Here is a 22,080-nt window from a genome sequence, read left to right as displayed (position 1 = left end):
TGGCGGATTCATTTTGATATTTGGCAAAACTAATACAATTATGTAAAGTTTAAAAATAAAATAAAATTTAAAAAAAATTAATTTTAAGAAGCTCTAAATATTGTAGTTTTACTGAATGCAATTAGTTTTTAGGAAGTTTTAAATATTGTACCCTTCTTTGAGCTCATGATAATTACTTAAGAGTGTCAAAAACCAGGAATGATATTTCTTTTTCTAGCCCTAACATCTTTTTTCCTCACTTAAGAACCTGTCTCCCTTCAGTTTCCTGTGAACCCTTATCCCTGTTTATCTTCCTCCCACAGAAACAATCACAGCAAAAAAACATTGTATTTTTAAAATGAAAAGCTAAAAAAAAAAAAAAAACAACACCCCAAGCATGTGACTAATCATGAGCAAAACATCTTAATTTAAATCTTGACTCAACCCTCCGTGGAGGCTCCTCACAGCAACTCCTTACTCAGGCTGCAAGGAACTGCCCTGTATTCCACCATTGACCCACATCATCTTGAGGTTATTTTAAAGAGGCAAGTTATGCTGCCATCTTAGCAGACTGAGTTCAGGAGGAAGTATAGCAGCCTCCTCCTCTGCTGTGTTCAGCAGAGATGAGTAAACCGATCTGGTAAATTCACAGCTCTCTCAGTCTCCACACAGTGCCCCACTTTTCCACAAAAGCTACTAGTATATGTTTATTGCTTGGGTCTCAGGTCCTGCAGCTGCTGCTGCTGCTGCTAAGTCACTTCAGTCGTGTCCAACTCTGTGCGACCCCATAGATGGCAGCCCACCAGGCTCCGCCATCCTTGGGATTCTCCGGGCAAAGAACACTGAAGTGGGTTGCCATTTCCTTCTCCAATGCATGAAAATGAAAAGTGAAAGTGGAGTCGCTCAGTTGTGTCAGACTCTTAGTGACCCCATGGACTGCAGCCTACCAGGCTCCTCCATCCATGGGATTTTCCAGGCAAGAGTACTGGAGTGGGTTGCCATTGCCTTCTCTGCAGTTCCTGCAGAGCATGGAGTAAAAGTGAAAGTGAAAGTCGCTCTTTGTTGTGTCCAACTCTTTGTGACCCCATGGACTGCAGCCTGCCAGGCTTCTCCATCCATGGAATTCTCCAGGCCAGAATATTGGAATGGGTAGCCATTCCCTTCTTGAGGGAATCTTCCCAACCCAGGGATCAAACCCAGGTTTCCTGCATTGCAGGCTGATTCTTTACTGGCTGAGCCACCAGGGAAGCCCAAGAATACTGGAGTGGGTAGCCTATCCCTTCTCCAGGAGATCTTCCCGACCCAGGGATTGAACCAAGGTCTCCTGCATTGCAGGCGAATTCTTTACCAGTTGAGCTACCAGAGAAGAGCATGGAGGGCAGCACATAATTCTGTGGCCCCACCAGCCCCTGCATATTATCATTTAACCATCATGCAGCTAAGATGGCCTGAGTAAATTCCTTTTTTTCCTACTACCTCTAAACAGGGCATCAGGCATACTAATGAACTCAATCACAGTTATTTCTCAGCCAGTGAGAAATGCCACTTCATTTGTCATGTCAGTATCTGATTCCAAATGACATTTTAATTTTGCTAAAGGAATTGATGAGAAGTTGCCAAAGAAGAGGGAGAAGCTAAGTGTTTGGGTCCTTGGCTCATGAGAAACTCGGTACCAGGCTTGCTGGACCTCTGCCATCATCAATATCAGATGGACAGAGCAACTGACGTTATATTATGAGCACTATGGCTTTACATATACCAGAATCTCCATGAGGAAATTTCTGCAGCCCCCAAGAGACTACATAATAGGATTCATTTTAAAATATTCTCCTGAGTTCATAGCAAAGACAAGAAAAAGTTACCTTCCTATTTATGTCTCACTTGTTGCCTTCAGAGTTCTTGTCTACTGACCATATCCTTCCGTGTGATGTTCGCGTCCACCCTGCCCACTGGATAGGGAAACCATGGGCTGGTGGACACTGTTGGTGCCCCACTCGTGGCCCTCCAAGCCCTCATTCTTGAGCTCACAGAAGCCTTCTTACTCCAAACACTGGTAACCTGAGAGATTTCTCCAGCTTCATGAATGTGATCAGTCTTCCCCGGGAAGTGCTGGGGAGTTAATGACCCAGGGGAGAACCCTCAGTGAATCATACAGAGGGTTTCTGGGTCCATACTGCAGCTTAAAGAGTCATCACCCCTCAAGGACACCTCTGAGGTCTCTCGAAGGTCCCCGGTGGGACTGAACCACAGATGCCCACAGTGGTAACCTGCTGATTAACATAACCCTGGATTGTCTTCCTTCCCTGTCTCATGTCCCTGCTTCCAGGTTGTGGTCTCCCAGGCTAACCTCCCCAATAAACTATTTGTATCCAGATCCTTGTCTCAGGGTCTGCTCCTGGGGAAGCCCGACCTAAAACACTGGTGCACAGAGATTAATATCTGCTGAATTTAAATTAATATCTACAGCTACTTCATGGAGGGCCAGGGCTAGAAGGCAGGGCTTTGGGCTTCCAGCATATCAACCAGATACGGTTACTTCTTGAGACCCAGCACCACCTTACAGAATTGGTCTCAGGGCTTCTGGACTAAAAGAAGATGCTATAAATGAAACAAAATTGTTAGACAGCTGCTCTTGGCCTTTCAGGAACCCTGTCACCACCATAAGAAGAAGGAAATAGAAGGGAAAAAAAAGGACAGTAATTACCTAGCATGACGAAAGGGACTCCCAGGAAGGTGGAATTGTATTTCCCACCAGTCAGATTGATGATCCCAGCCGCGGTGAGGGTGGCGAGGCTTATGGTCACCAGCCCAAGCAGGCCCAGCCAGGGTTTGCTGCGGACGCAGTCTTGCATGGAGCAGCAGAGGATGGCCATGGTGACCACCAGGATCAGGCTGGTGACCAGGTAACGTTCCGATACACGGCTGGTCTTCTGGAAGTCTTCCCTCAGCGAGGAGGATGTGTAAGGGTACATTTTGACTTTGCTGTTAGATTTCTGGAACAGTCGGACAGTGTCACAGAAGCTGGACTCCCACCTCTCCGCCACCATGTCATTGAGACTGTTGATGGACTGCAGGTAGTAGGTGAGCTGGACGGCCTCTGCGGATTTCACTCGATCCTTGCTGTGCACAGTGACGCCTCCCAGCTGGTGCCCATTATAAACTGCCCTCCCGTCTTTTAAGTGAGTGATCGGGTACGTGATAGCAAAATTGGTCCGGTTGGTGGCCCGAGCATTCTTTAGCTCCTCTAGGACATGCACGATGTCGTCCACAATGCAAGTCTTATCGTTATTCAGGATACAGATGTGAGCAAATGTGTAATTAAATCCAGGCCTTGGAACCTGGATCCTGGTTACAGCAGCATGCAACTATGGGGAAAAAAATGAAAGTCAGTGTTGATGACCAAAAATAAGACATTCCTAACTGACAGCTCTGTGGATCCAAAGGTCTCTATTTTTTTGTAGGGGAAGGGAAAGGGAGTCACTCATGCCATCTCCAAGCTAAAGAGTTCAAATGAAATGTTAGGACCTTACATCAGAACTGAGTAGTAAGGATGTAGGACACCCATCTGACTCGAGGGCCTCCTAGCGTGGTCCCTGGACCAGCAGCATCAGCACCACCTGGGGACTTGTCAGAAACGAAAATTCCCAGGCCCCATCTCAGACCTGGTAAGTCACACTCTTTGGGGTGGGGCCTAGGAATCTGGGTTTTCACAAACCCTCCAAGGGAGGCCGATACAGCTAAAGTTGGATGTTGTGTTCTTTAAGTGTGATTCAGTGGGTCTGTAACTATCTGAGAATCTCAACAGGTCTACCATTCAGTCTCCTCCTTCAAAATATAATGGCAAAAGTGAACTAAAGCACAAGTCCAAGCACAGAGGTCCTATGTAGGCCCATCCCTTGTGGCTGATTTGGAGGGCAGTGAAGTGATTTCCCCATTCGGTGCAATCACTCTGAGGCATATAAGACAAGCAGTTCACCTTGAGGATCCTTAGTCCTGCTTCTACAGGAAGGGGGCTGTAGCTGCAGAGGTTGGCTGGGGTACAGGGCAGTTGTGCTAAGGAAGTGCAGGAGGATTTATTCTCTGAAGCTTGCCCTAAGTCAAATTTGCCATGCCCTGGTTCTGTATGCCTGTGATCCAGGTGCCCATGGGAATACAGACACTCATGTAACATCACCTACTACATACCCGACACAGTTCCATGCCCTTCATACAGATTATGTCATTTAATCCTTACAAGAAACTGCAGTAGGTACAAGTACCCACCTTGTGTTACAAATGAGGAAACTAAGGCACAGACAGGCCAAGTCACCTGCCCAAAGTCACACAGAGCTGGGCTGTCCCAGGCAGTCTGGCTCCAGCACTTGTCCTCCTAGCTCCTCACCAGACACCTCCAGGTTGGCAATGCCAACAGCTGGATAAATCCTGATTTGGGGCTTTCACCACCCCACCCCTAAGAAATTACAAGTGCTCCATCAAGTTCAGATATGTAAGAACATGTGTATTCTGTGGTCTAAGGTGAGAAAGTAAGGCCTTCTCCCTGTGAAATGAGGCCAGTTTCCAAAATGAGGCCAGTGGTGGCCATATGAATTACATGAGCACACCTAGGACTGTGCAGAGCATAGAGCACTCTCCTGAGTAGAGCTGGCCACTGTTCCACACCTGGTGAGTGGAGAACACTCCCCACAGAAAGGGAATGAAAGTCTCACACCCAGACTTGCCATACTGGTGCTGCACCATTGTGATTCATAACCTTCTGAGTGTCTCCATGACCCCGATAGATTTGCTTTGAAATCTGCTGTAGCTGGTTTATTTGCTAAGACATTTTGCTGTGCATGCCTGTGCCAGGATGAATGGGATATTGATTATGGTTTTAGAAAATGTCTGAGGGGCACCAGCTGTCAAAGTCCTTTAGTTTGTGCAGAGCATGAGTTGTTAATCCTAATTCTCAGTGGCTCCTCCCTCACATCTCCTCATAGGCCACAACCCTGAGGTTCAGGAAACACTTCACTGTATTACATTTGGCTGAAATATTCTGAGTCCTTTCCAACACACACACACTCACACACACATGCAGAGTTGATGTCCCAGAGATACCTAGGAGACTGTTTTCACCAAACTCTAACCATATGCTAAATTTTTGTTTTGATGCTTTGGGATTGATGAGGAGCAGAATGACTCGAATGGTTTTAAACATTGAGTGTGTTTAGACACACCAAGAGTGTGTTCTAAGCTTGGTCCAGTGAGTTTTGATTAAAAGAACTCCTAACTAAAAAAGAAAATTCCAAAATATGAAAGGTTACTGTGGAGGAGGGAAGAACCAAGAGGAGTTTAGTGACAAGAGAGAGTTAAAAGAAAGACTTTGGGGGAAAGATTCAGAATAGGCTAGAAAAGGAGTGGTATTGAAAGCATGCATATGTGTAATATTTAGTGCATTGTTTGTTCCCATGAACGGTCTAATAAATCTCCCTTGGAGTGATTACTAAATATGTCAAGAGAAAAAGATTGCCAAATAAGATGGTGTTAAGCCACAGGGCTGAACCCAATTATAGCAAGGGGATATTTTCCATCCATTCTCTGATGCGACCATGCCACGCTGGGTGGGGAGTTGTAAACCATTTAGTGATCTGGCAGCCCTGTAGATCTACTGCTGGGACCCTTGAGACCACAGACCAAAGAAAGCAGACATGCTGTTAACCCCTGTACCACCAGCACATAGGAGGGAGGCTTGGAAAGTGAGAACCTCAGTGAAGTTAGAGAGGGGAGGTTTCTTAACTCTCAGTACCAGAGCTGCTGTGGGATTCACCTGCTTTGAATTTCTGAAGGTCAGGTGGGTAGAACATGTGTCACTCTCGCTTCTCAGTGGCAGGGAGATGCTGGGTGACAAAGCAGCCAGAGATGGGGTATTTGCTGAAGCCACCCACCTGGCAGGGGGAGTCTGCATGATTCTCCTGGGGGTAAAAGGGGAGTGGATAGTGAGCGGCTTGGGAAAGGAGAGTGGAGATTCCCTCCTGGGACTTCTGGAGTGGGTGTGGCTCTTCAGGGAGCCATGGGCAGACACACTGCACATGCTACTTGGACTTCTTCCTGTATAGCGTTTTAGAATGCCCAGATTTACTTTCCTAAAGGAGCCCCACTCAGGACAGCAGACACATTAGTAGATGATCTTAGTCCATTTACAGGGGAAAATGGAAACCAGAGATCACAGCTATGTGTTGTCGTCATTGGTCTATACTTACTTTAAATTTCTGTACTGGAAAAGAAAAGCAAGATGAAAATGATGACAAGTTAGTTTACAGTGACTTCATCTTAGCCTTTAAATAAATTTTTGCTCTTAGGGGCAGAAGGGGGAAAGAAAGATAGGAAAACATCAAAGTGTGATAGTGAAATGGTTACCAACACACCTCAGTCTACAGAATGGACAGTCTCAATTGCTGCAAGCTTATTATTAGTTACAGACCCTTGGAAAAGAAAAGGAGAGGGAAACATTGTGAAGTAATAGTCCTGACCCTTAATATAGTCTGGATCTGTCATGTGGCTCAACATAGAATCCATGTTTCTATAACTCTATGGATTTTTAGATTATTCACTCAACACACATTCAATAAGTACTCATCAAATCTACTGTATTGTCAATAATAGGATAAATTCCATGAATTTAGGGTGCTCACACTTACATATGGAAAATCACATAAAAGATCTGGTGTCCAAAACAAGGGAATGATCCTAACAGTAGACAATGCTGAGCACTCTAGCAAAGCATAATCCAGTGTCAGTCTTGATCACAATATGTTTATTGTATTTGCTGCCAAAGAGGCCAGTGTTTGTACATGTGTGTGCTCAGTTGCATCTGACTCTTGTGATCCTATGAACTGTAGCCCACTGGGCTCCTCTGTCCATGGGATTTCCCAGGGAAGAATAGTGGAGTGGGTTGCCATTTTCTTCTTCAGGGGATCTTCCCAACCCAGGGTCAAACCCATATATACTGCATTTGCAGGCGGATTCTTTAGCACTGAGCCACCTGGGAAGCCCCTCAAAGAGGCCAGACTGAATGTTAAATTGAGATTCATTCTAAGGCTCTGTTTAAATTGTTATATTCTTTGCTCTCATTACCCTTCAGGTTAAGAATGATGATAGTAATAGTAACTAGTCTGCTTAGTACTCTCTATACAGTTTTCAATTTTATTCAATACAAGACCCTATGGAAATGGTTAAATCATTATTTCCATGTTATAATTGGAACAACTGAGGCCTAGAGAATCTAGACCAGGACAGCTTTAGAACTTCAGTAAGGATGAAGAGGATGTGGAGAAGAATGAAGAATTGTCTGCCCACCTGGTTTATGTGACCAGCCTTGATGTGACTGAGCTGTGGGGCAGCTGCACCTGGGTTTATGGGGTCCATTGAGAGAGACCAGAAATAATCCAAAGAGCCAACTTCATGTTTAGGCAGCAACGGAACATGCTGATGTGAACAAGTAACGAAGGATGGGTTTGAACTTACTGACTTTGCTTATTCTCCATCCAGCCTCTTCAGTTGCCAAAGAAAACTTTTAAAACAGACTTACCAAGCAAAGAGACTGTGGGGCATAATGGAATTCAGTAATAAGTTTTGAGTTGAAATCTGGCTTTTGCTGCTGAGATAGGAATGTCAGAGACCCTAGGAATGTCACTCTACTTCATATCTCAGATTTTTCAGTAAAAAACGGAGGTTGGTCCCACTAATCTCTGAGGACAGACCATTTGGTTCTAACATGACATAATTCTAAGATGAGTGACATCCACAAAGTATACAATCAGATCCTCAGCAAGAGAAAGTTAACTCCATAAATATCAATTTGAGATTTATTACAGCTGCTTGAAGTACGCTTTTTCAACACACTGAAGTACTTTTTAGGTCAATGACAGATCTGATAGTAGATGAAACCCAGAAAGAAAACCACATGGTAGGGAAAAATAGGTTTACTGGAGAGAAAAAAAAACAAAAAGATTCCCTCCTCTGAGTGATTTCCCGGGCTGGGGAGGCACTCACTCTTATAATCCCCTTCTGCCAGAGCCTGGGACAAAGCCAGTGTGGGCTGCTGGGCACGACAGGCCAGAGTCTCATTTCCTCTCTGCCTCTCCTTGGCACAGGCAGATCTTCCTCAGAAGACAGCAGGGGCACCTTGTCGAGGAGAGTACAGAGGGATCCAGGAGGAAGTGTCTGCTCCTGAGTGGTAATTAACATAGGAAAAATACCTGTGGGTTCAGAAGAGCTCTTCCAACACCTTCCAGCTTTTTTTGTATTTGTTTCATGTTGAAAAGGGGGGACAGATAAAGGTGGAAGGCCATCCTGCCAGGCAGGGCAATTAACACCCTCTGCTATCCCCCAGAAAGCTCAGCTGCATTGAGGCTGTGAGGAGGGTGCAGGTCCCCAGGGGTATCAGTCTGGTGACACCACCTTTATGGGCTGCCTTCCTTTCCCTATCTTACCTTGCCGCTCCCTCCTTTTGCTACTCCCAAATAAGCTGCTCATGGGAAAACAGTTGAAAAGGGGAAATTGTTGGTTTGCTTGTCTAACCTAACCTACATTATTTGCCCCCAAATACTTCCTTCGAAGTGACACGAGATCAAAACTGCTTCAGAATGCTTTCAAAGAATATCAAGATTTCACCCCTAAGTGAAGCGTTTTATTCACTGAACCCCTCCAGATTCCATGCCTTGATCAGGGTTGATATTCTGCCCCTGTTGAGGGGGTAGGAACAGACTGGCAAGGTGTTCTCCCCCAGGACACAAGAAAACACCTTGAAGTGGATGGGTCTGGTCGCTGCAGTTCATCAATTACGCTAGTTCCCTCGGTGTTCTGTTCTGTAGCTGCATGATCTCACTCTCACCCACTCTCTTTCCTCTTCTTTTAATAGAAATGCATTACATCAGAACATCAGTTGCAAGTTGGGGATTGTTACTGTGATTCATTTGTAGTGCAGCCAAAAGCAAGTTAGTCATCCCTTAATAAGTGAACAGAAATATCATTCTGCCTTTGAAACATAACATGTTCAGAGGATACCGAATTTAAGCTGTGGATATAGCTAAACAAATGACTGTCTATCCACACGCTTCCTCTACCCATGTGTGCCCGCTGTCATGCTGACCTGCTCCAGTGACAGGAGACAAATGGTCACCTTTGTCAGTACTGCAGAGCCAGTGCAGGTCTGAAAGAGTGGAATGTTTGTGTTTTTCTCCTTGTTTTACCAGGGGGTAAACACTGTACTGTGGGTACTGACACTTTTAAAAGCCCCACATTATAATTCCCTGAACAGGTTGTTTTGTCTTTGCAGCTCTGACTGGAAAGACACTGTAGCTCTGGATTTGAAGCAAATAAATCTGAGATTTTCAAAACAAAATATAGTCATGACAAAGGAAAAGACAACTGCAATATCTCATTGTGACTTTTGCCTGACTCCACGTTGCTCTGGATGAGAAAGAATATGATGAACCACAGGTTCAATACTCTCTTTTTTCCCCATAGCCTGGGAAGAAATTTGATTTGTTCTTGACTATTAAAATTCCTTGATAGGAAGAATCCTGGAAATCTCTAAAGTTAAACTTTCTGATTAGAGTGGTTATTTTTGAATCCTGCTGTTCTTACTTGACTTTCATGGTCAAGCTTAAACTCTGCTTGAGCAAGTTTGTGGGTCATGAGTTTTGCTAGGTAACTCTAAGAGAACAGGGCGCTCTCAGAAATCGGAGAATGTTAACGCTGATTGGCTAAGAGGCAAAGAGAAGTCCCAAAGAGCCAAATGCCTGGGGAACTGGCAACAACAGTATTAGGATTTGGTCAGGAGATCACAAATAACTATGCAAGGGACAGGAAAACAAAAAGAACACCAAGGACGTCTAGGTATGGAGAACAACTGTGAACCTAAGTGGAAAAACCACTGGATTGGGAATCAGAAGAATTCCATTTGGGTTCGTCCCTGTTCTGGGTTGGGGACCATGAGTTAGAGATAAATAAAAAATGAACTTTTGAAAACATATACCGTGCCACTTTGCTGCCCTCAATTCTCCAGTGATTCCTCATCATGCTGAGAGCAAAAATCCAAGTCCCGACTGTAGCCAGCAAGATGAGGCATTGCCCTGGGTGATTTCTCCGGATTCGTATCTCATGGTGCCCTAGTTATATGGCCTTTGTCATAACTCTGCCTGGAACATCTTTCTTTTACTTCCCTCCTCAAATTTAATCATCTTCTCTGACCTCAGCCTGAATTAAAAAAAAAAAAATGTCCCTGGCCATCACTATCTTGGCTTAAGTTTTTCATGACACCTGTTATGATATGGCATTCCATGATGCACCTCTTTGTTTCTTTTTTCTGCTCTCCCCACTAGAATCGGTGTTTTACCATGCTGGAGTGTTTATCTCTTTGGTGCACTTCTACCTTTCTATTATGTAGGATAGTTCCTGGAACGTATACTCAATAGTTATATAGTATACACGTGACTATAATAATCTTGTGAGTGAGTAGATTTTAGTCTGTCTCATGGTCATGATGAGGGTCCATGAGGTGATAGATCTTCATGCATTCTGTAAACTCCGGAGGGCCACACACATGTAGTTATTCTTCAGCAGGGAAGCATGGAGTGGTGAGTGTCTTCTAGCTGTCCAGATACAACCCTAAAATTGATTCCCAGTTTTCCTGGAGCTTGTGATATTTCCTGTGATTTGACATCTTGTGCTTTAGTGGGAAGGACATGAGGTCAGAAAACCACCAGTTCAAACCCTGTCTATTGTTCTAGCTATGAGACCATAGCCAACACAGATAGCTGCCCTGTCTCCTTACCATTTCAGTGCACACCAGCCCTCTTTCCAGCCTGATGTGGAAATAATGAGGTATTAACATACTGTCCCAATCCCAAGAGGCCTAGATTGATGACTAAAAACAGTTTGTGTATAAATAGCCCAGCTCCCTTGTCCCCAAGGTGGGTTGACTCTGTGGCATATGTTCCTCATTGGCTCCTGGAGTTTCCCAGTGGGATTGGGCTCCAGTTGCCCACAGAGCCACCAGCTGGACAGTGTCCCCATAACTCACTTCTTCCCTTCCCTGTCTTACGTGGCCATTCTCTGACCAGAGCTTCACAAAGTTGTATTCCAAGATACTACTCACATCAATTTCTTGACTCTGCGACAACTTTGGGGATAACCCAAACTAAGCTTCAGGCATTTAATTCAGTTTCATTATCTGTAAAGGGGGGATAAACCTGATCTTATAGGATCATTGTGAAGATCAAATGTGATAACATATAAAAGGTGTCTGATCTAGCATTCAATATTGGGTTAAACCATATGAAGTTGCCACTTCTGTAGGTAAAAGAGTGGGTCAGTGTTGGCAATTTTATGTGGCTCACTAACCTTCAGTGAGGGTCTGTTCTTTCCCTGTTCTAGCCCCTCCTCCTTTCCAAAAGTCCTGTCAGAACCAGAGCTCCCTGTGGGGTAGGGGGAACAGATTTATATTTTGTTTCCAAGGGCTAGTTTGGTGGTCGCGGACAGGCTTTTAGGAAAAAGACAACAGTTCTGGGTAGAATATCAACTCATTCCCTTTTACAAGGGAGTGATGCTTGCAGATATTGTGGCCATGAGTCCCTGCATGCAAGTGCAATGCATGCTTTTAGCAGATTTTTCTTAAGAGAAAAAATGCCACATAACCCACACCCTTGAAATATTTGAAACTGCAGATAATTAATAACAACATTAAATCTACAAAATGATGAGCAAGTGTCTCCATCAGATGAGATCTTTGACAATTGTTTTTCTCCTTCAAAGGATTCACTGTTTCTAAGGGGCACGGAGCAAGGAAGAAGTTCCACCTATGACATGGTGATGGCACTCCTGAATGGTGGACTGGAGTGAGTACTTGATTTAGTTCATAAAAGAGTGTGCTACTTGATAGCAGTTTTTCTTCCTGAAATGTTTTTTCTCTGTCTTCCAATCTGCTGACCTTACAAAGCTACTGACCTTAAAAGTCACAGGGGTGTTTCAGCTGCTACCTTCCTTTTTGGGATCTGAAAAGAGGTCCTACAGAGCAAATGGTTGATGCCATGACAGTTTCTATGATTCAGCTTGCCAGGGCTTTGACCTTTCTGGGAGGTGTGAATGTTGGTGGCCTAGTGTGGGTGCAATTGCCAGCCGTGACTCTTAGTAGATGTGGGATCCTGAACACTAAGCTGTTAGTAGCTCTTTCTGTGCCTCAGCTTCCTCATCAGTAAAATGGGGTCAGTCACAGGACCCATCTCCTTATGGTTGCTAGAGGATAAGTGAGAAACTGAATATAAACTACTCAATTTGGTCTCTGACACACAAGTGGTACCCAGTAGAGGTTTGTTAGCAAAAATGAAAATGAGCCAGCGAAAAACCCCTTTTCTATCCTCTGGTTTGACTTGTCTCCCTTAATATTTTTCTTTAACGCATAGAACTTTCTCAGTTGTTCTTGAAAAGTTGGCCAAAACGTTCATTCAGTTACTGAATATATTGTTCAATTAAGTTCTTGGTGAACACAAAAAAATGTCTTTTATTTTTATTTAAAACCAAAGGAACTTTTTGGCCAACCCAATATAGTCAATGAAATGTATAGGTGACAGATTTTTGCTTACATCTGTACTGAGAGACTAAAGAGTAAACAGGGTTAATAGTACATCAGTACAAATATCTTAAGAGAAGACCTGGATGGTACATGTTTATAAGTTAGCACTCCCTAATTCCAGATAAGCTCCCAGCCTAAAACCACTCAACCTTTTCCATGTTAGCTCCCAGTTAGATTACCATGAGCATCCGACTAGGCTCTATGGCGGGTGGGCAAAAGAAGGAACCTAAAAGGTGTTAATTGCCTGCAAAGGGTTGGGCTTTGTAAGAGGTCACTGTTATACTGCATTTACAGGTGAGGAAACTGAGCCTCAAGGAACTTATGTAACTTGCTCACAGTCACACATTTAGTAAGGCTTCCTAGGTGGTTTAGTGGTAAAGAATCCGCCTGCCAATGCAGGAGACACAGGATCGGGAAGATCCTCTGGTGAAGGGAATGGCAACCCACTCCAGTATTGTTGCCTGGAAAATGCCATGGACAGAGGACCCATGGATTGGCAGGCTATAGTCCAGGAGTCACAAAGAGTTGGACATGATTGAGCACACATGCACACATTTAGTAAGAGGATCAGCCCAGATTGAAATCCTGGGCTCAGAAGATTGTCCCCTCATGGGAGTTCTTTTGACAGTGTCAAGACTTTGCCCCTCATATCTCTGCTTTGACCATTTGAATATTGATAAACCTGTTTGGTGGTATTAGGCCTAAGCACAGTCAAGCCACAGGATGACATGGTTAGCAGCAGCTATGAATTAAAAGTGGTGATGATGTAACAAAGTCAAGGGGTCAAACGTGACTGAGCACCAGGATCCCAATGTTTACTGACCAGTGAGGCCCAGCGAATGCCAGGTATCTGTGACAGAGACCTCAGAGGGAAGCCACATTCTTGGTCCCAGTTACAGGCACATTGCCCTGAGCTGGAGATGAGCACCACAGGTGTATGATGAAACAAGCATCTCATCAGTCCAGATAGCATCCTTTGCATCCTGTATGTTTTCTGTGTGACCCCACCCCTACCCCATACACACACACACACACACAGGAAAAAGAAAAAAAAATGTATTACAGGACATATTTGTGGAAAGAGCTGGCAATTTGGGGATTTATTGCAAAACATCAGGTTGCAGCTGGGGGTTCCTACAGGATTTGGGTATCATCCCTCCCCAAAGGCAGTTTAACATCAGAATATAAATGCTCCGTGAGGGCAGGGACTCTGTTTCTCTCCATCCTGTCTCCCTGGCACATAGAGGAAGCCAAGCAAAGCCATGCCACCTGAGCCTTCAATGTTTGTTCCTTCTTGATGATTTATATTTTCTCTGGTGACATTGAATGATACTTCATTTGTACCCAAAGGCTACTGTGCTACATGCATATCATTTCCATCTTAAATAAACAGATGACATTGAATTTAATCCTGTCACTTACACACTGCAGACAAATGGCTGACCTCATTAGACAAATGGATATGGTTAGACTATAATCTACAAAATACAAACGCAGAGAAACAATTTAGGTAGGAGAGATTGGGTTCTGAAATAATTATGTGTTATGCTTAAATTATAGAGTAGTTTGAAGTTTTTCTAGTGTTTTTGTTTGTTGGATTTCTTTTTTTGGAGAGGGAAAAGTTTTTTTAAAACACAGAAAAGTTTAGAGACTAATATAAAAAACTCCCATGTACCTATATCTAGTGTCATGTCTGTTCGAAGATTCTGCCTGCTGTTAATGCTGTCCATGGGTAGGGTGACCATATAATTTATCATGCAAACTGGAACACTTTTGAGAGTGCAAGACAGGGGCAGTAATTTCATAGCAACACCAGGCACAGAGTGGGATCATCGTAAGCAAAGCAGAATGTTCTCCCTACTTGTGCAGTCTCAGAGGATGTGAGCATTGATGTTACCTCATCTATTTATGCCTCACAGTGGCTGTAAAACGGCAGTCCTTTGGTTTTTTGTTTTGGCTCTGTTGGGTCTTCATTGTGGTGCATGAGTCCTTCATTGAAGCACGTAGGCTTCTCATTGCAGTGGCTTCTCTTGTTGCAGAGCACAGGCTCTAGAGTGCGTGGGTTCAGGAGGTGTAGCATGCAGGTAGAGTTGCCCTGCAGCATGTGGGATTTTAGTTCCCTGATAAGGGATCGAACCCATTTTCCCTGCATTGGAAAGCAGATTCTTAACCACTGGACCTCAAGGGAAGTACTGAGATGGCAGTCCTTTGGTTTGCAGACCCATCACTGCTGATGGAACCTGGACTGTTGCATGTGATGCCATCCTGTCATCAGACAGGCCTCTGGGAATCTGGAGAAACTCCTTCTGTCTCTTAACTACTTCCAATCACACCTCCCTTCCCAGCGTTGCAACTTCCTTCCATGCACATCAAGGCTCTGATGTTTTACAAGATTCAGCTCTCATGTAGCCCAGCTCTTTTCACTACTGCAGAGGCAGAGTGCATCCACAGCACCCTTAGAACATTCCATCCACCTGCCCTGAGCACACTGACCTTGCTGGAATCCACAGAGCGCTTCCCCTTGGTTGTCTCAGTGACATGTGGCTTCATCCAGCCAGGAGCAGAGGTTGCTTTTACATCCAAAGGTGTCACTCTGGGTGATTCTATCTTGATGTAATATGCCAACAGTGGCTCACAGACTTGGCTGATAAAGTTCCTTAAAGGCTCCCAGATGTGAAGTCTGTGATGACTCTCAGGCAGGTGGCAGGTGGGAGGCCAGAGAATTTTTGCTTTTTGGGAGTTAGAGGTCATAGATAGAAAGTCTTAGGCATTTGATCACCAATTAGAGCAGTGGGCCATCTACTCAACAGGTACTAAGTCTCCACACTATGCTGGACATTAATATAAGCCCTGGGGAGGTAAAGAATATTATGATGTAGTTTTACCCTCAATAAACTTAGAGTCTAGTGGAAGGACTTTATAGATAGATTCTCAGAATTGGTTAGGAGAATGAAGTGTTAAAATTCTGTGATAGGAGTAGCCAAAGGATGTAACAGGGGTACAGGGAGTCTAACATGTTGGGGTGTGTGTATTTGTTTGTGTGTAGCCATGGTGGGGGGATGGTCAATGAAATACAAATATGGAGAGGAGATGGGCCAGATGATGAAGGATCTTCCCATTCAACCATTTAATGCATATGTTTTAGTCACTGTTAGTAAATCTTACATCAAGCTATGTGAACAAGATAGATATGGCTTCATCCATGCCTGCCAATGCAGGAGACACAAGAGACATGGGTTCAATCCCTGGGTTGGGAAGATACCTTGGAGAAAGAAATGGCAACCTACTCCAGTATTCTTGCCTGGAGAATCCCCATGGACAGAGGAGCTTGGTGAGCTACAGTCCATGGGGTTAAAAAGAGTCAGACACGACTGAGTGACTAAATAACAACAACAACCTACACGAACCTTGCTGACACCAGATAGATATGGCTTTCCCCTCATAGAACATCCGCCCTATGGGAGATACAGACAAGCAGTGAGGCAATAACAAAATCTGCATGGAGTTCTAGGATGTGGGAAATACTGGATATTAAGGGAAGGGCACCTCTCCCAGGTGGCTCAGTGGTAAAGGACCTGCCATGATCTTCTGGATCACATGCCCTTTGAATCTCCTTCCCCTTTGTCTCACTAGCCTGCATCCCTTCTGGTTGCCCTGTAACTCCCAAATAAACTACCTTTACTTGATTACTTGATTTCCAATACTTTGACCACCTAATGTGAAGATCTGACTCACTGAAAAAGACTCTGATTCTGGGAAAGATTGAAGGCAGGAGGAGAAGGGGATGAAAGAGGATGAGATGGTTAGATAGCATCACCAACTCAATGGACATGAGTTTGAGCAAACTCCAGGAGATAGTGAAGGACAGGGAAGCCTGGCGTGCTACAGTCCATGGGGTCACAAAAAGCTGGACACAACTGAGTGACTGAACAAGAACAACAACAAAAACAACTTGATTTATTTTAAGGTCTGCTTCTGGGGGACCCCAAACCAAGACATCTAATAATGCTCAAAGTGACTTAGCTGGTGGTCAAGTGGTTAAAATTCTACACTTCCAATGTAGGGGGTATGGGTTCGATCCCTGGTTGGGGGGAGGGAGTCCCAGATGCCACATTGCACTGCCAAAAAACAAAACAAAATCCTTCAAGAAGACAGAGCAATCCTAATAATGCTCAAAGCCTTTGGAATTAATGTTTTCTAATATACCAAATTCAGACTTAAATTGAAGAAAGTAGGGAAAACCACTAGACCATTCAGGTATGACCTAAATCAAATCCCTTATGATTATACAGTGGAAGTGAGAAATAGATTTAAGGGGCTAGATCTGATAGATAGAGTGCCTGATGAACTATGGAATGAGGTTCATGACATTGTACAGGAGACAGGGATCAAGACCATCCCCATGGAAAAGAAATGCAAAAAAGCAAAATGGCTGTCTGGGGAGGCCTTACAAATAGCTGTGAAAAGAAGAGAAGTGAAAAGCAAAGGAGAAAAGGAAAGATATAAGCATCTGAATGCAGAGTTCCAAAGAATAGCAAGAAGAGATAAGAAAGCCTTCTTCAGCGATCAATGCAAAGAAATAGAGGAAAACAACAGAATGGGAAAGACTAGAGATCTCTTCAAGAAAATTAGAGATACTAAGGGAACATTTAATGCAAAGATGGACTCGATAAAGGACAGAAATGGTATGGACCTAACAGAAGCAGAAGATATTAAGAAGAGGTGGCAAGAATACACAGAAGAACTGTACAAAAAAATCTTCACGACCCAGATAATCATGATGATATGATCACTGACCTAGAGCCAGACATCCTGGAATGTGAAGTCAAGTGAGCCTTAGAAAGCATCACTACGAACAAAGCTAGTGGAGATGATGGAATTCCAGTTGAGCTCTTTCAAATCCTGAAAGATGATGCTGTGAAAGTGCTGCACTCAATATGCCAGCAAATTTGGAAAACTCAGCAGTGGCCACAGGACTGGAAAAGGTCAGTTTTCATTCCAATCCCCAAGAAAGGCAATGCCAAAGAATGCTCAAACTACCGCACAATTGCACTCATCTCACACGCTAGTAAAGTAATGCTCAAAATTCTTCAAGCCAGGCTTCAGCAATACGTGAACTGTGAACTTCCAGATGTTCAAGCTGGTTTTAGAAAAGGCAGAGGAACCAGAGATCAAATTGCCAACATCTGCTGGATCATGGAAAAAGCAAGAGAGTTCCAGAAAAACATCTATTTCTGCTTTATTGACTGTGCCAAAGCCTTTGACTGTGTGGATCACAATCAACTGTGGAGAATTCTGAAAGAGATGGGAATACCAGACTACCTGACCTGCCTCTTGAGAAACCTATATGCAGGTCAGGAAGCAACAGTTAGAACTGGACATGGAACAACAGACTGGTTCCAAATAGGAAAAGGAGTATGTCAAGGCTGTATATTGTCACCCTGCTTATTTAACTTATATGCAGAGTACATCATGAGAAACGCTGGGCTGGAAGAAGCACAAGCTGGAATCAAGATTGCCGGGAGAAATATCAAAAACCTCAGATATGCAGATGATACCACCCTTATGGCAGAAAGTGAAGAGGAACTAAAAAGCATCTTGATGAAAGTGAAAGAGGAGAGTGAAAAAGTTGGCTTAAAGCTCAACATTGAGAAAACAAAGATCATGGCATCCGGTCCCATCACTTCATGGGAAATAGATGGAGACACAGTGGAAACAGTGTCAGACTTTATTTTTTTGGGCTCCAAAATCACTGCAGATGGTGACTGCAGCCATGAAATTAAAAGATGCTTACTCCTTGGAAGGAAAGTTATGACCAACCTAGATAGCATATTCAAAAGCAGAGACATTACTTTGCCAACAAAGGTCTGTCTAGTCAAGGCTATGGTTTTTCTAAGTGGTCATGTAGGGATGTGAGAGTTGGACTGTGAAGAAGGCTGAGTGCCGAAGAATTGATGCTTTTGAACTGTGGTGTTGGCGAAGACTTTTGAGAGTCCCTTGGACTGCAAAGAGATGCAACCAGTCCATTCTGAAGGAGATCAGCCCTGGGATTTCTTTGGAAGGAATGATGCTAAAGCTGAAACTCCAGTACTTTGGCCACTTCATGGGAAGAGTTGACTCATTGGAAAAGACTCTGCTACTGGGAGGGATTGGGGGCAGGAGGAAAAGGGGACGACAGAGGATGAGATGGCTGGATGGCATCACTGACTCGATGGCCATGAGTCTGAGTGAACTCTGGGAGTTGGTGATGGACAGGGAGGCCTGGCGTGCTGCGATTCATGGGGTCGCAAAGAGTCGGACACGACTGAGCGACTGAACTGAACTGAATATCCTCAAAACACTGCACCATTCTAAAACCACCCAATCCCCAGTTTCTTGTGTATTCAAGAATTGGTTATGTCAGAACTCAACCCTTAGGGAGTAAATTACGATCTTTTGAGCTTCTTTTCATATTGTCTTTTGATGGTGGAAACATTTCTTTGATGTTGGCAACTTGCATGCAGTAGGTATGCAGCAAACATTTCTCAAGGGGCTCTGCTGTGTTCATAAATGTTAATGTCTGGATGCTGCCAACAGCACTTCTCCCTTGTCTGGGGCATAGTCCAGTCTTTTCATTAAGGTTGAGTCCAAGGTATATTGATGACAAGAATGCCCCATAACTCTTCAAGAAAGGACAAGGCCTGCATCCTGCCAGGAATGGAGAGCTATGAGATGACATGCTCTCTCATCTTTCTTCTTGCTGATGATAAAGGAAGCAGGCATTTCTTTATTTGAAAAAAAAAAAAAAAAAAAAGACCACTCAGAGACACAGTTAACAGCCTCTTTGCATCCTTCTAGAACATCTTAGCAGGTAAGGTCTTGGGCTTCAGTGTTCTCTGTTGACAGCAAGTGCTGGAATATTGCCCAAGTTGGATGAGAGTCCCTATCTTTACATTTCTGGATTTCTGCTCTCACGGAGGTAGGTGTGTGGGAGAGACAGCTGATGTGTTCACTGGATTCCTTCCCAGGCAGTGATGTGCCTGGGGAGGATGTGCTGGTGGAGGCAAATTCTTCATGCATCGGCAACGCTGCCAGGACAGGTGTTGAAAGCCTCCATGATGGCGGCATGTTGGATGTCAGTAAAACTGAGCTGATTGGTCTGCCAAGATTCAGACAGCTTTCCTTCATGTCGGTCCTCACCACTGGGGAACACTCCGCACTGCTGGGAGGGTGGTCACATCTGCCTTAATTAACAGGGTCACTGAATAAAATGTGTATGTGTGTTCACTGTTCATTATTGAGGCATAACCTGTATACAGGGATGGGCACAAATCCTAAGTGGACAGCTCAATGAATTTTATATGTGCCTACCTATATAAACATTGCTTGGATCAAGACACTGAACATCCACAGCACCCAGAAGACCCCCTTGTGCCCCTTCTGGTCAGTACCTGCACAAACCCCCGGAGGAAAGTTATTCTGACTTCTATCAACATTGATTACCTTTGCTTATTCTTGAGTTTCCAATAAATGGAATCAGGCATTATGTACAGCTGACCCCTGAATAACATAGGTTTGAACTGCATGGATCCACATACATTCAGGCTTTTTTTTCCAGGAAATATCAATACATTCTATAGTACTGCATGACCTGTGGTTGGCTGAATCTGTGGATGCAGAACCATGACTTTGGGAGGTCAAACTGTAAAGTTATATATGGATTTTCAATCATGCCGAGGGTCGGTGTCCCTAATCCCTGTGTTGTTCAAAGGTCAACTGTACTCTTTTGTGTCTGCCTTCTTTGACTCAGACCGTGGCCTAAGATTCATCCATATTGTGTTTATAGCTTACAGTTTAATTTTTACTGCAGAGTATTTTATTGCATGAAAAAATGCATTTGTTTCATTCTCTCATTAGTGGACCTTGAGGGTTGTTATCAATACAACTGTAATGGCCATTCTTGTAAAGTCCTTTTGTGGACATCTGCACTCATTTCTCTCAGGTATACACAGTGGCATGTTAGTAGATGTGAAAAAGTAAGTTCTCTAACAAAAATAGCTCTGACTTGTACCATTAGTAAACAACCCCCACCATGGTCAATGTCAGGGGGATGTAGGATGTAGGAAGAGAAGTGCTCAGTTAGCTTTTATGAGCCAGCCTGAGCATACCACTGGGTATAGAGACCCAGGAGTGGAAGTTCAGAATGGGAGAGTAGGCATATATTTAGTTGAAGTCTTCCAAAGTGACTGTACGATTTTACATTCACACCATCAATGTATATAGGTTCCAGTTGCCCTATATCCTCAGTAACACTTGGATTCCCAGTCTTTAAAAGTTGTATCATTCTGGTGGGTATGTGTAGTGGTATCTCACTTTGGTTTAAGGTACATTTCCATGATGTCTGAAGCCAAGCACCTCTGCATATGCTCACTAGCCATGTGGCTATACGCTTTCCCAAAGTGTCCCTTCAAGCTGTTTGTCCCTTTGGTTATTGGGTTGTTGTATCTTTATTGATTTGTAAGAGAATATCTAAGTTCAAGACAAGTGGGGCTAGCTGTAAAGAAAGCCAAAAAGAAGTGCTCCAGGGGCAGCCTGGCATGCTAAATAGAGCCTGACATTGGGGTCATACAGACATGTGTTCATATCCAGCCAAATTGGTGACCACTTGACAATGCTGAGCATATCTCCTTCTTGAGCCTCAGTTTCAACATCATCAAAATGGGCTTACTATCTAGAGTGTTGTTGATTTCTGAATGGGACAATGAAGACAGAGTGCCTGGCAGAGATACACATCACAGGTTCTTAGTGTTGGAACCCCTAAGAGTCCAACACATCTCAATCAGAACGTGAATCTGGCATCTTAACCTGTGAGCTTCTATTCATGAGGCATGTGATGGTTTTAATGCCTAGAAATCCCATGTTCTTCCTGGCTGTCTAGTAGTGTTCCTGTCATGGAGCTACCACCTGTCTCTTGATGTAGGGTTTAATTCTTCGTGAGAAATAGCATTTCTCTTTTTGTGGGAGGCACGATGGCAAGGTTTACTAAACATAATATTCTACAGTGCTTTAATTTGATGTGAGGCGGGAAGCATCTGCAGGGCACTTTTTAGAGCAATACTCTGTTTAGGGGGAGAAGTTGCTGCGGAGCAGGAATAATAAATAAGCAAGTGAGGCTGATTTGGAAAGGGCTGCAGAGTGAGCAAGCAGCCTGGTCGTGGTCCCCAGTCCTCCCTTCTCGGAGGGGTGATGGGCTTAGCTCCTGCCTCACCTCTTCCAAGAAGCCTGCCTTGGAAATGAGATGAGGTCCTCTCTGGTCCCCCTGCGTGTGGACACATGTGTCTTCTTTCTGCTCTTTGAGTTTTATTCTTTGTTGCAGCCCCATGCCCCACACAGTGCAGGCACACAGTACTCAAGACAGAGATGTTCCGGACAAGCCAACACACTGTGTCCAATCGCCTTGGCATCACTAGCATGCATTAAACAGCTTCTATTTGCATGGCCTGAAACCTAGT

The 22,080-nt window shown here is 44.0% G+C and overlaps 1 protein-coding gene across 1 annotated transcript in view; it reads right to left on the bottom strand.

The window, feature by feature from the left end:
• PTCHD1 (patched domain containing 1) overlaps nt 1-22,080 on the bottom strand; it is a 60,952-nt gene that overhangs the window by 17,454 nt on the left and 21,418 nt on the right. Inside the window, exon 2 of the mRNA XM_086389331.1 lies at nt 2,684-3,344. Coding sequence (XP_086245457.1) covers nt 2,684-3,344 — 661 coding nt within the window. The remainder of the gene's footprint in view (nt 1-2,683; nt 3,345-22,080) is intronic.

This window comes from Bos grunniens, chromosome X (assembly GCF_055505025.1).
Source record: "Bos grunniens cultivar Pamir isolate PY7600 chromosome X, Bosgru_T2T1.0, whole genome shotgun sequence".
Taxonomy (NCBI): Eukaryota; Metazoa; Chordata; class Mammalia; order Artiodactyla; family Bovidae; genus Bos; species Bos grunniens.
Note: the sequence above shows the minus strand (reverse complement) of the source record. Positions and strands in the feature narration are given on the sequence as shown.